Below are 14,704 nucleotides of genomic sequence, written 5' to 3'. Positions count from 1 at the left end.
GGGTATGTGGGAGCTCGGTTCATCTGTCTCTGATTGTGTGATAATAGACAGCTGTTTGTTTACTATCCAGACATTACAACCATCCCTTAGTCTGATTGGCTTACATGACCGCTTGTCAAACCGTCTGACCAATAGGAGACGTCTAATGCGCCACTGGTGCACGCCCCCCGCTCCCCGCTGAGGTCCCGGATGTTTATCATGAAGAATAGCTGGGTTGGCTCACGTGTATCAAACAAAACACCGACATGTCTGCAGTTTAACGGGCTCGGTCAGCATCAGTGAAGCTCGGGCCCTGTTCCCCCCCCCCCCCGACATTAATCGTTTCCCCCGCGAACATCTACGACAGCTCAAGTAAGTCGTTTTCCGGTACCGTTTTCTGCCACATCTGTCTCCAATGATACTTTAATGAGCAGGGCCGAGAGTCAAAACTGGCCGCTTTACTCTTGAAATTTTGCAGGAGCTAACGTTATAGCTACTACTAATGGAAAATATAACGTAGCTGTGCTTTTATTTACATTTGTCAGTCTGTATTTGAGTGTAAATGTCTCCTGTTTAAACTTCTGTGTTGAGTTTATGCACACTGGCAGTCATGCGTATTAAGGTTTAGTATATTTGGGAGTCGAGCACCGTGATTGTTTGTCCGGACTCTTAACATTAGGAATAGACGTGACTGGTGGTCTTATGGGTCAAATGAAATGTGTTTGAGCTTTTACTTTATTGTAGTATAGGAGAGTTAGACTAATAAATAGTCCAGCCGATATATATCAGCCGATATTGTAACGTTATCGGTCAGCTGGACTTTAATTTTATAATCACATCTGTTGGGTTTCAGATTCGTATTTTGATCATCTTCGGGTACTGTCAGTTTATGCTGCTTTAATGCACATACATTGGGTAGATTATTCATGTATCAATATATAGTTCTGACATCCATGGACAATCATACACCGATATCCCCCTGTCCATTTTATTCTTTCTGTGCTACTATTTTTAATTTTTTTTAATGAAGTTATGGAATATAATTTACACTTTAATTGCATTTGTTTCTTTTACCTTTTTTTCCTAACTCAAAGCTTTCCTAATTGTTGGTTGCTGTAAACATTTGTTCCCCTTTTAATTAATAAAGTATCAACCAAATAATAAAGTATCTACAAGTAATAAGAAATTGTTGTACACATACGTTTGCAGTTGTCTGTCACCACTACTTAGTTTGAAATGCAAACTGTTTACTTTTCAACTAAATATTTACTGCTCTGAAAATATCTCTGTAAAACAAAAAAAACAAAAAAAAGAGTCTCATCCACTACATCTAATTTCATTGGGGCTCTGGTATAGACGTTTGGCATATGTAGCAGACAGCAGTGTATTTGGCCATATCTGTCCTACAACTATTAAGCATGATCTGTGTGTTTATTACCTTCATTAGTATACAAGGTCTGTTGCAGTTTCACCACGAGTTATTTAATATTTTTGGTGTAAAAATTCTGTAAGGCATTGTTTGTTCTCCAGAGCTTTCATTTCCTGCCTTCTCTGCCTTGAACTGACATCCACCTCCCTTTTATGATATCCGGATGTCAACCAATGTGCATTTATGGGCCCATTCATTGCCAGGCCTGTAGCTTATAATGAGTGTTTTATTAAAGACAAGTGTATATAAAGGTAAACCAGTTCAGACTGTACATGTTAAAGATACATGTACAGCATCAGCTCTTAGAAAAATGTCTAGTATGTTGTCAAGTAGTGTATATTCTGACTTTCAGCATGTGCTGTGACAGCTATGAGCCATAAATGCAGAAAAAACCATGAGAGCTCTCACTGTCATCAAAAACTTGGATTACATGCGGTATAATACAGCCACAGAGTCTGCTGACTGTCCCGAACTGTCTCCTCCCCCTAATCTGCGTGTGCCTGTGTAACAACAATATAGCACAGCACTGACAAGAGGTAGCATTAGGTTTCTCTCACTTGTTCATGTATGTCCTAGTTACAGTACATTTTGTTTGTTATCAGGTGAACACATCATCTTGTGAGACATGGCGGAGGGAGGCTTTGACCCTTGTGAGTGCGTCTGCACCCATGAGTATGCAATGAGGCGCCTCATCAACCTGGTAAGTAATGAAACTGAGAAGCTTTTACTAAGACTTAAAATCCAAGTGGCAGACTTGATGATGACAGAGTTGAGGTGCTGGAATAGGTCAAAAGGGGGAAAAAAGTATTCCAAGAATGCATTGTGAAGTCAAAAAGAACGCAAAGAGATTACCATTGGCAACAACTAGGAACTAAACGAAAGACTCTATGGAAGGAGGGGAGAAGGAAATGAAAAGCTGCAGCTGGGTGACAGTGAGCCAGCATATCCTGGTTCCTGCTCAGTGTTTATCTTAAGAGTCTATCAGTTCTGCCACGCAAAGACGTTTCGCTATGTTGCACTGTGTGTTGTAAGGGTGACATCGTGAATATTTTCCTTTCTTGGTGAAAAGTGTATTATAAAAGATTGGCTCAAACTTGTGTAGATAAACAAAGTTTCTGAATGTTTAAAAGAATACGGCTTGTAGTCAAATTTGTGTCATTTTCCAGGTGGTCTCATTGGCTCTTTGCATACAGGTCTAACTTGCGTGGCGAGCTGTAATTGGTTCAGAGCAGGAGCCACCCTGAAGGCTTTCTGATTTGCCTGCAGCAGGAAAGGGTGTTGTCTAAATAACTAAAGAATTTGCACGACATTTGACAGTCTGATCTGCACAGTGTATTCTCATAATCAGAAAAGCTTAAACAGTTGTTTGCACCATCCATGGGTGAATATGTGACTCTGGTAACAGTAAGCTGTGAGTGGGTCATGTGTTTGCATACTTAATGTAGCAAGTACTCTAAAGGTTTATATCTCAAATTGTATTAGCAGCATGTTCATGGACCACCTGTACTTTGGTAACCAGAGTAAATAATTTAGTCATTAAGGTATTGGAGTGAAGGAATTTATAATATTATTTTTCTTCCTTTTCTATTATATCAAATTTGTTCCTTTTTTACTATTTGTATTTCAGCTCAGGCAATCTCAGTCCTACTGCACAGACACGGAGTGCCCACTGGAATGTATGTATGTTTTACATCACATATCATTATTGAGTTTGAACATTGTACATCACTTTTTAAAATGGGTTGGTTTAGGTGACCTCGTTGTTAAATTACCTTGTTTGTGTTTTTCTTTTTTTCATATTGTATCATGTGGCAGAACAGCTGTACTCAAACATGTTCTCAAATCAGAAGCATTAGTGTGTATCACATGTGAGAAGTGCAAAAATGTGTTTGTGTTCAGTGCCAGGTCCAGGTGGGTCAGTCGGAGGAGGAGGAGGAGGTGACCTGACCTTCCCCTTGGTTGTGATGGGATGGATGGTGCTGGCCCTGCTCCTGTTCCTGCTGCGACCATCCAGTCTCAGGGGTCCCCGTCCCACAGGCAAACCCACCGGACCGCACAATGTCAGTGTTCACACTCAAACAACATTACCAACAGTGGCATTTTAAACAGCATGTAATGCAGTAACTTGACATGCCAGATGGTTTGTTACACAGAACCATCTGAGAAGTTGTACTCTGACACTTTTTGAAAAAGGGCAGGCACCTTCAGAAATATTTGATTAAGTGATTGGATGAACCATCACTGTCTTACCTCGCGAGGCAGCTGAATTCACAAGATCATGCGAGAATCCTCATAAGACGCTGAGTGGTTTGAACCACTGGTGGTTTGGAGGTTTGGAGGCTTGGAGGCAGGCGCATAACTTGAAGCCTGACAAGATAGATTCTCGCATGATCTTGTGATGTTGTGAATCCAGCTGCCTGTCAAGGTAAGCGCTGCAGAGCAAGAGGAACATGAAAAAAATAAACCCCAAGTGTTTGTGGTAGTGACTGCACTCTTTTATTAACACTGCCAATGAGTGCTTTTCTCTTTTCTTTTGCACAATTCACTTTCAAGGGCACCTTACGAACAAAATACAATCAAACATACAGCAGTGAAATGGGAAGCATTAAATCCAACAATACAGCATTATACAAATGTTAACATAGTAAACAAAAGTATAAAAACATCGTCATCATTGGTGTTAATGAAATATCCTATTAAATAGTTTGATATCCTTAATGTGCAGTTACTACCACAATACCATTTTTTTCTGTTGATTGTTACTGTTGTTGCTGTTGTTGTCACGTTTAATGCTCATATTGGTTAGAATTAGTCTTTGTTGGAGTCTGTGCAATTTAAATTGCAGCTGTTACAAGCAGGGATTTGAAATGAGTTTTAGACTGTTTATCTGTTTCATTCATTATTTTTCCGTGTTTGTTAAGAAGGCCAATTCCTCCAAAGCTTTTTATCATGATTGTATTGTTCACTTGTTTGTATTTTAGAGACTTGCATAATGTTCATTTATCTTCCCTGTTTTGGGGTTGCAGAGAGGTGGGAGAGAGCCCCCAGCACCACCTGTTGACTAGCAGTGGAGCCAAAGAACCATCACTCATCCACCTGCTCTCACCGGAGCTGCACAGTATCAAAGCTCTAGTTGCTGTGACCAGGACAGCGTTCCTCTCAACCTTCATACAAATATCTTTTTCTTTTTTCCTGTTCTGATACCGTTCTGTTTTCGGGGTCGATCTGTCTATGATACCTGTTATTGGAACCCAACTGATACTGGATAAAATTTTTAGGCCAGTACATAAAATAACCTGATGATATACTGTATGTGATGATGCATTAAGTATTCTTCAGCTTTGATTATTACTGGTGAAAGACATGATCAGTAAATGTCAGGGTGAAATTATTTACTATACATAAAAACACAACTACATCAAAAACATAAAACCTGAATTAAGAGAGATAATCACTAAAATTGTTTTGCATATAAACCAACAATGATACAATATTTCAGTCATAAGGTGACCTCAAATAATAATAATATTGGCCAACAATATCGGCCTGTTGATATATCAGTTGGGCTCTATGCGTGACTTCTCCAAGACTTTGGTCAGAGGGTGGGGCAGTGAGTCAGTCTCTGATCGTAGCTCTGGTGCTGACTGTTCTGCAGAAACTCAGACATGAAGTCAAAATTAAGGAATGTGTCACATGGGTTAGAGGAGAGGGAAGGGGGCAGCCAAGAATCCCCTTTTGGGCAGATCAAATTGTTGTTGCAGTGCCTGCTGAATAATGAAAGGTGGCGGGTTCATCAGATTCTCTGAAACATTCCACTCTTTCCAACTTAAAAGTCACAAACAGTGCCAGTAATTATGTCGTTTCACACCATACGTTTTAATTTCATATTTAAACCAGCAGAATGATGAAATGTAATACATGTATACAGTTAGATTTAAATGCTAAATTGAGTCCATTTTGATTGAAGAATGGATTTTAACTAAAGGAAATGAATCTGTGTTTACGTAAAGGCCTCGATTTAAATAGCATATTCACCCCGGCCAGTCACTTTAAGTATCAGTTGATTTGATAATTGTAACTAAGTGTTTAGGATGAAAACACATTTGCAATAAGTTATGAGTTATTCAATATAACCATGACAACATATCAGATGCACAAAGCAGAAGTAATAATTCTTACAGTCAAATGACTTGTCTTAATAAACCAGTTTAGGGGTTTGCTTTGACTGTTAAAGGTTCACATTTCAGACTCAGTTTACTAAGCTGAAATGAAATGCATTGCAGTCTTACAGACAGGGTATAATCAGTGTTGGAAAAAATATACTCAGCACAAACAAATTATCACATTAATTATTTACATTATAATGATTACATGTGATGTAATTGTTTTGTGGTTAAACAAAAGAAGCGATCAATGTATATTGAAACTGATGTAGTAGCCAGAAATTATATTTTATTAGCACCTTTCTTGTGGTATATAATTACTTTTGAAGGTATGTTGTACTTATTTTGCCCTTGTTGCGGCGAGGGACTTTTTCTTTTTCTATAAAGACTCACAGCAGTCTGTGATTAATTGGAGCAATCCAAAGTTTCTACTTCACTTAACTTCTTTATCATGTGTCAAATGAAAATGAAATTAGCTAAAAAAAAACAATAACTAAAAAGGAGCAGTTGAGATGTTTCAGTGCCAATGTGAATTCTTAGTTCTGGTCTCAAAGTTCATTAAGAAATCAATTTTTTTGAGACAGAACAGCAATATTGAGGTCATTTTTATTTGAAATCGGTGATGGGAAAACTCTACGTTTCTTTTCATTGGCATGGTTCACACTACAGGGTTATTTTCTTACAGATTTAGATTAAAGTTCCAAATACAGTTCGTGACCAGAAAAAATAGAAACCCCTTCATCGTGACAGACCAATGCAGTGGTGAATGTTGTTTTGTACCATCCTTAACCATGTGTGTAAATGTGAGTGGATATTTAAAACTCAAACCACAGCCTCAAAGTTATGGAGTGGAATTAACAATCAATACAAAATGGAAAATCATAAGTGGCATTTCTATACATCCATTATTGGCAATTAGAATTTCGGATTTGAAATTACTAACTAAATTTTTTGAACATTTTCACTTTCTGGCCCTGTCATGATGGAAACATGTTTATTTAAAGTGTATCAGGGCCTTGGGATATGTTCTAAACTACCTGTGCTATCAGAAATGAGACAGGTTTGTCTAAACATGGAAGGTTATTTCTTAAACTCATGGTCTAATAGGTCAAAACCCGGATGTGATCTGTAACAACTGTGGGCAAGCTGTCAGTTCATCTCAACAGTCTTCAGTAACTGGGTACCATTCATACCTACATGTGTGAATGTACAATAAAATGTACTACAGGCTGGGAGGCGCTACAAGGAGGGAAAACATTGGGTTAAACATAATTAGTCGTATATAATGAGAGGTGGAAGCCATACTAGATTGTTGAGATGAAAGAATATGTGATGCCACAGTAGACCTCAACTTACACTGTTACTGTCTGAGAAAAAGGGCTTCAACTATGCACTTTTCCTATAACAAAACAAAAAATAAAAAGATTGAATCGTGCTGCCTGACTGCGTTTTGTTTGAAAACTGTAATGTGCACATTGGTAGTTTTGTCATTTAATTAGTATTTAATTTTTTTCTAAAATCATATGTACACATATTCACAAATGTCTTTTCGTCAAACATAATGTAAGAGCATTCAAAGGTAAGAAATGAAATAAATGCATAAATTACTCAAATCTGGACAAAACTAAATATAGATGAAGGATCACACTAAGTCTAAACATACACAATCAAAGTACAAGTTTTGTATATTGACTAGATATGACAAGATACTTTAAATGTACAGGCCATGCCAGATTTTTTTTTTCTCATAAAATATCTATTTCATATTCCAAAATCTACATAAACTAATGAATACATTTTCAAATGAGAGATAACTCTTGCCTAAGACATGATCTCCCTTTTAAATCATGTCAGTATCCATGAAAAACAGCTGAACTTAGATTTTGGTGGGCTTAATGGGTACACTTATCCCAACAGTTGAAAATATTTGTTAGAAAATTTGAAAAGTAATCAAATGAAATAAGTTACATTACTTTACGTAATTGATATTGTTACATTACTTATTACATTTTAAACAGGGTAACTAGTAATCTATAACCTATTACATTTCCAAAGTAACCTTCCCAACCGCGAATAATTGTTAGATAATATATTCATATCAGCAGCATCAGTTCACTGCTCCTAAATAATGTCAAATATTGAAATTTGTGTTAATCAGTGGCACCCAAAACCGAGTTTGTCGCTTATCCTTTGAGCATGCGCAGTGTTTAAACCGGAACTGTACGTTTCCCTAGGTTACCATCAACAAGTCCTTCAGCCAGCCATCTGTAACTACCAATGTGCCTTTAGGAGGTACCGTATGAATAGCGGTATGGTATTTATTGAAGTAGACAATCATCATTATGGTTAATTTTGCTATAATAGCATCATAGAAAGCTTAGTAGCTACTAGTTAGATTTAGTGAACACTTAGCTAGCATGCTAATGTCAGTGAACGCAATCACAGGAGACTGTTTAATGTTTTTAAAATGACAAACCAGGAGTTCAGGACATTGGCTTACACGAAGAGCCCGAAAACATCAAGAAGAACAACATTTCAGGTAAAAGACATACTATTTTAACTGTCTATATCACACACCAAATGACTGAATGGATTATAGTCGAGTAAATTAATCTGAGTTTACGTAAAGGCCTCCATTGAATTTCATATTCGCCCCGGGCAAGACACTATCAATTGGTTTTGATTGTTGTAAAATAAGCATACATTTGCAATATGTTATATTTCTGTGAAGAATCACGGCAGTCTATTAAGTTGGTGGTTAAGTTGATTAAGTTCTACTTCACAGCTTCTGTAATCTTATATAAAATCAATGAAAAGGAAATTAGCTAAAAAAGGAGGAAAGGAGGAGTCTAGTGGCCTTTTTCTTAAAGAAAGGTGACTCAAAATGATTAATCGATTATAAATTATAGTTGCAGTACTACAAACCAGAGTACACTTCTGCTGTATGTATAGCAACGAAATATACTGCCTTAATTATTAATACTAGTTACATAATGACAAATGAAGAAATTACTGTACTAATTAAACCGATAGCCCTCTGAATCTTGATATGAAGTGTCAATTATGTCATTGTAGGATGAACTTCAGGCTGCTGTCTCTGCCAGGGCGACCAAGTCTAAAACAGATCAATACTCAGATGACTTCGGTGAAGATGAGGACGGTAAGATGACAGAGCAAAACATTAAGACATGTTAGGTGGTTTTAGTGCAAGTGATCCCCAGCTGCTCTGTTTAACAGTGCCTGTATCGTCTTTGTTGATGTCGTTGTTTGTGTCTGTCTCAACTTTAACTGTGTATGTTGAAAGCTTTCAGAAGCTATATGAATGCTTCCTTTCAGATCACAAGAAGACAGACAAACTTTGTGTAAATAACTTTTCCTTAGCTAATCTAACTTTTATGCATGTTACTGTGCTTCTCAGTAATGTGTATGTCAGGCATCCATGGTATTTTTTCACCCTGCTACATTCTTGTAGATGTTTGTGAGGTTTTTATTGTCTGTTGTTGTGAAGTTACATGTCATCTTTGCCATATGTTTATGCGTTATAATGGCTTTTCAAGATTCATGGTTAAAAATTAAAGTATATAATAAAATGAGAGAGAAATAGAATCAAATATTGATGTTTTGTTGTATTGTCCTCTGTGTGCTTTGATGCTGTTTATCCGCAGCATCAAAGTTTTTAAAAACATGTAACACCATCCTGCAGATAGAAACTTTTTGGGTAAATCTGTCATATTTACATCACAATAATTAATGTGTGCTAAACAAACAGCCATTTAAAAGATGAAAGTAAAACACAAGCTCTCTAGCGTGGCAAGTCTTTATAGCCTATGGGACATTACATGTAGTAATGTTAATGGGATTTCTTTTATTGCTTTGAAAGACATAATGACAGACAGCAGAGAGTAGCAGCATTGGAACAGACCCTATGCTTTGTACATGTACAGTTTCCATGTCTAGTTATTTCAGGGGTTAATAAAAGTTGACAAAAAACTTAACTCAAGGTTGACTTTTCAGCTGTTTCCTGAGTTTCAAACCTTTTTAAAAAAGCCTCATCTCTCAGTCTTCCTCAGAGGATGGTGTTTGCTCAGTTGGCCGGCAACCATCCACTGAAGAAGAGATGCTGTTAAAGCTCCGGGGAAAGCTAATAAATGGACCTTGAGCTAAGTTTTTGTTGATCATCTCAGATGCAGTTTAATCGTTGGCCTGTTGTGTGTTTGTCATTTTCTATATTTCACAGATTTTTTGAAAGAACTCCTCAAATCAAGACAAAAGAAGTCTAAAGCGTTGAAGGTTGGAAAGAGCAAAGCCAAAATCAACGACTTTGAGCTCTCAGACGACGAAGGCAAACATGGGAGGACAAAGAGAGTTTCATTCCTGAAAACGCAAAAAAGTCCCTCAAAAGACACTATGGCATCAGAGCCACATGAAAACGAGCCACCGGACTGCTCCACCGGTGGCTATAACGATGACTCGCTTCCCTCACAACACTCCGCAAATGTCAGTGAAGATAATGTACAATTTAACAACGGTGGTGTGGAATCTACCGAGCCACAAACTCCAAGAGAGAACTCAAGTAAATCTCTGTCGTACCAAACATCGGACGATACTCTGCTGGATTTGCCTCTTCCTTTACCATCTGACAGCAGTGTGGTGGACTCTCCAGGTCCCGGTGTTTCTGAAAGCACAGAAGAGAGGAAAGACTTATCAGAAACGGATCTCAAACACAAGTCCTCAGCAGGTTGATTTACACATTATGTCACAAATACAGTTGCATGATACATTACATGTTACATTTATTAGGACATATTAAGTCATGTTTCTTACCAACAGCACAATGATTAAAACTTGTTTATTATTCTATCATCTCCAATTATTCAGACAGTGTTAATGAGAGGGAGCCACCCAGACCCAAACCAAGACAAAGGAATCTGGGACTGAGCTTCCAAACACCGGAGAAGATAGCTGAAGATGCTGAATCTCAGGATACCAGCAGGCCCCAGACATCCTCTGCATCTATTCCCCTGTCCACTGATACATCTAGCAACATCACTAAACTCTCGTCTTCTCACGTGTGTCTCACTGCTTGGTTATCCAACATTTTGAAGGTTCTTATTGTTTAAAAAAAAAAAGTAATCTAATTAGATAACACGTTTGTTATGTTGATGCATCTTAGTGGGCAGAGGGGGATCACGCTGGTTCACCTAGTTTCAGCAAATCCTCTTCAAATAGGAGTGAGCAGTCACAACTCTTCACCAAGTCCACAGTTGATTCTGGGTCCAGAGGTAATCATTTACATGTTCTGCAGCATAACGTCACATTTTTAAAATAGTGTTTTTTAACAAACTTGTGGTCTTTTTGTTTTGTTTCGGGGGTTTTTGTTTGTTTTTTCGCCATAGATGACTTTATTTCAGATGACAGCAAAGAGCAGGAGAGAAAGTATTCTACATCATTTGAAGAATTTCATGTAAGATATTCATTCTCAGACGTGACTGTCATGCCCTTTGACCTCTCAGTTAGTCTGATGTTAAATATATTCTGGCTCTCATCCTGATTGTTAAGTTTCAGGCAATTTGTTTTCTTTCAGGAGTCAAGACGTCACTCAGATCATTTTGTTGCTCAAGTCACTCATGTCCTTGAAAAATCACCTGATAGCAGGTAGGTAATGCCATCAAACATGTACTAATAGATACTTACATCTTCATGGATAAAACAGCTTAATAATTTAACTGATCATTATTTTGACTTATTTTAATTAGGACATCGAGTTCTCACTCTAAGAGCTCTCAGAGACCCCAGAGTGCAGGCTCCAGGAAAATAGAATCAAAGTATTTGGGGAGTCTCAAAGTTCTGGATCGTGAAGTGTCCCTGCAAGAGTCTCCGCCACAAGGAGCAGATTCACTCAGAGCCGCTATATACCAGGTTAGAGTAATGATGAGAATTTATTTTTTAGTATTACGTGGTGGAGGGGAGCCACTCTGCTCTCTTGATAAATTCCCTTCCCATTTATATGTACTCCTTACAGGAATGGCTCAAAAAGAAAAAGGAAAAGTTAAGAGAGAACATGCTATTGAAGAAGAAAGAGGAGCTTCTGAAAGAAAAAAAGAAACAGGTGAACAATATGAGTTACAGAACAACAGACTACCTCTAAAGACTAAAATAAATATGTGGTTATTTAACATATGTGCACACTGTTTATCTTTAAAAACAACAAACAGGAAGAAGAAGCTAAAAAGGAAGAAGCTGTTGCATCATATGAGGCCTGGAAAGAAAATAAAGCCCAGAGCCTCAAAGCAAAAGCCAAAGAAAAGCAAGATGTGATCAGAAAGGAGCAAAGAGCTATTGAAGAGAGAGAGAGAAAAAAGGAATCTGCTACACAGGTATATGGTTGATTTATTGTGTATTGATCTGAAAGATATAGTAAGAACCTCTGTGGGAAGGTGTAATATTTGACAGTTAATCAGAAATATTATCATTATTATTACAGGTGTTTGAAAAGTGGAAACAAGAGCATGATCATCTACTCAAAGAAAAGTACAGAAAACAAAGAGAGGCTGAGAGTAAACTTCAGCTAAATAAGCACGAAAAAGAGGAAGAAAGAATGAGAGACAGCAGATCAGCGTTTTCTGACTGGTGAGTGTGAATCGTTATGGTCTTATATAATTGTTTTTTTTAAATCATTGATTTAAAATCTTTCTATGACAACAAAGCACTGTTACATTGATGTTGAGTGTCATATATTTTGCGCTTCTGGATCAGGAACAGACTCTCAAAAAAGGAATAAGGGGTTTTGCATCTTGAAAGGCTGTGTGTGTGTGTGTGTGTGTGTGTGTGTGTGTGTGTGTGTGTGTGTGTGTGTGTGTGTGTGTGTGTGTGCGTGCGTGCGTGCGTGCGTGCGTGCGTGCGTGCGTGCGTGCGTGCGTGCGTGCGTGCGTGCGTGTCTACAATTAACACTGAAATTTGTCAGTGTGTGAAAATGATCAACCACTAGATGGCAGCCAAAGCTGTTTCATCACAATTATCTTAATCATGGCATATATTAACTCACACAAAAAGCTATTTTAACTTTTTTTTGTAATGTTTTAGGTGTGAAAAAAAGAAAGATTCTGTGAATAACAAAGTCACGATGGAGCGCAAGGAAACCAAAAGTAAAGCAGAGGAAGAACAGTACATGAAAGAAGAGAGAGATAAAGTAGCTTTAGAGATGTATGAACACTGGTTGGTAAGTGGAATTAATAGTGCTGCTTCTTCTTGAGCCCCCGTTCTATTTTGTGAACTTTTGGGGTTATTTCATACATACAGTCATTGTGCTGAATTACCAGATTGATTGTTTCTCATTGTTTTGTTTTTTTCTAAAAGACAAGGAAAGAGCTGGAACATAAAAGAATGAAAGAAGAACGACGGATACAAGCAATACTGCAGGACAGTCCGCCTCCACCTTGGAGTCCTCCTAGTAAAACTATACCATTTCGAAAATAACATTTAAATGTAACATACCACCCTTATAATATCTGCGGGTGCTATGTTACATTTCAAGTTTAAGTTTTATACTGTTTGTCCTAGCCAACATGTGTTTTAATAGTTAATGGCAGCTGTTTAATTTTATTATTTTTGTCAGATTTTTTACTAGCCAGCAGCTGTAGTGCAATTTTATATTTTTATATGATTTTTTATGAAATATTGAGGCAAACACTTTGCAGTTTAAAAAGTTGCATATACTGTCTGTTTGATATAATGATGACATGTGAGGAAATACCCCCTTTGCTATTACAAAAGCCTTTTTTTAATTATAAATGCGTACATCAGAATGTAAAGCAGCAATAAACATCAATAACGGAAGTGTGATATTGTGTGGTATCAATGCTTGTTGTTGATTGAATTAGTAGTATTGACTTATTTTAATATTAAAGGCAAACACTTTGCAGTTTAGAAAGTTGCATATACTGTCTGTTTGATATAATGATGACATGTGAGGAAATACCCCCTTTGCTATTACAAAAGCCTTTTTTTAATTATAAATGCGTACATCAGAATGTAAAGCAGCAATAAACATCAATAACGGAAGTGTGATATTGTGTGGTATCAATGCTTGTTGTTGATTGAATTAGTAGTATTGATTTATTTTATTTAGACATTCATATTTCATTGCATATTTTCAGGCATTCAAAATAACTACAAAGTCTTTAAGAGCTGCAATAACATAATAAACCAATTACTGCCTCTCAGCATGGGGGTGGCACTTAAAACAAGATATACAGAGAGAAGTCTTTGGGTTTTACAACATAAACACAGTGAAACGTCCTTGTCTTCATAAATGGGTGCTGTTAGGGCATTTATTTATGGCCTGCTGTTAGGTCTGCTCCCACTCTATTATCCAATAAAAGACTTACCCATGGAGCTGATTAACCACGCCACTCTTCTGTAAAGGCTTTGTACTACTTTTAAAAATGTGACTTTATGGACCTGGCTTTGTACACAGGGGAATTGTCATGTTTAAACAGGAAAGGAACGTACCTGAACTGTTGCCAGAAAAATTAAACCACCCAATTGTGAAAAGATATAATTGTTCACTGTAGTGTAAAGATTTCCTCTAATTGGAACGTAGAGGCTTAATTCAAACATCGAAAACGTCCCTCCAACAAAAGTATGTGAACAGCAAAACACAACATTTTCAAAAACAATATATGTAAGAAAAAAAGTCTTATATTATCTGATACCCTTCTCACAATAACGAAATAGCACGAATGGTGCTCTAATGCTTTCAACAGCCTTTTAAGTCATAAGCAAATATATAGTCTAACCTGAAGGTCCACAACAAGAGGACATTGGGGTGATGTTGTTTTCTCATTTTCACCTGTTTCCAAAGCCACGAATTAAGAAATCAAGAACTTTGAACCTCAACCTAAACTTTGAAAGTCAATGTGGATTTAGATGGATGGATGGATGGATGGATGGATGGATAGATAGATAGATAGATAGATAGATAGATAGATAGATAGATAGATAGATAGATAGATAGATAGATAGATAGATAGATAGATAGATAGATAGATAGTAGGATAGATAGATAGATAGATAGATAGATAGATAGATAGATAGATAGATAGATAGATAGATAGATAGATAGATAGATAGA

General features: G+C 37.2%; 2 protein-coding genes across 2 annotated transcripts; both read left to right on the top strand.

The window, feature by feature from the left end:
* Positions 1–212: 212 nt before the first annotated feature.
* On the top strand, positions 213–7,006 carry smim14 (small integral membrane protein 14). The gene is made up of 5 exons (XM_062429651.1): positions 213–351; positions 2,011–2,108; positions 3,036–3,084; positions 3,308–3,468; positions 4,435–7,006. Exons 2-5 carry the CDS (start codon positions 2,034–2,036, stop codon positions 4,471–4,473), a joined length of 324 nt encoding a protein of 107 aa, XP_062285635.1. The 5' UTR covers positions 213–351; positions 2,011–2,033; the 3' UTR covers positions 4,474–7,006.
* A 1,032-nt stretch (positions 7,007–8,038) lies between these two features.
* On the top strand, positions 8,039–13,047 carry map9 (microtubule-associated protein 9). The gene is made up of 13 exons (XM_062425805.1): positions 8,039–8,110; positions 8,647–8,731; positions 9,809–10,309; positions 10,450–10,640; positions 10,745–10,853; positions 10,968–11,035; positions 11,156–11,226; positions 11,328–11,490; positions 11,594–11,680; positions 11,787–11,948; positions 12,056–12,201; positions 12,655–12,790; positions 12,928–13,047. Exons 1-13 carry the CDS (start codon positions 8,039–8,041, stop codon positions 13,045–13,047), a joined length of 1,911 nt encoding a protein of 636 aa, XP_062281789.1.
* The last annotated feature ends 1,657 nt before the right edge of the window (positions 13,048–14,704 follow it).

This window comes from Scomber scombrus, chromosome 2 (genome assembly GCF_963691925.1).
Source record: "Scomber scombrus chromosome 2, fScoSco1.1, whole genome shotgun sequence".
Classification (NCBI taxonomy): domain Eukaryota; kingdom Metazoa; phylum Chordata; class Actinopteri; order Scombriformes; family Scombridae; genus Scomber; species Scomber scombrus.
Note: the sequence above shows the minus strand (reverse complement) of the source record. Positions and strands in the feature narration are given on the sequence as shown.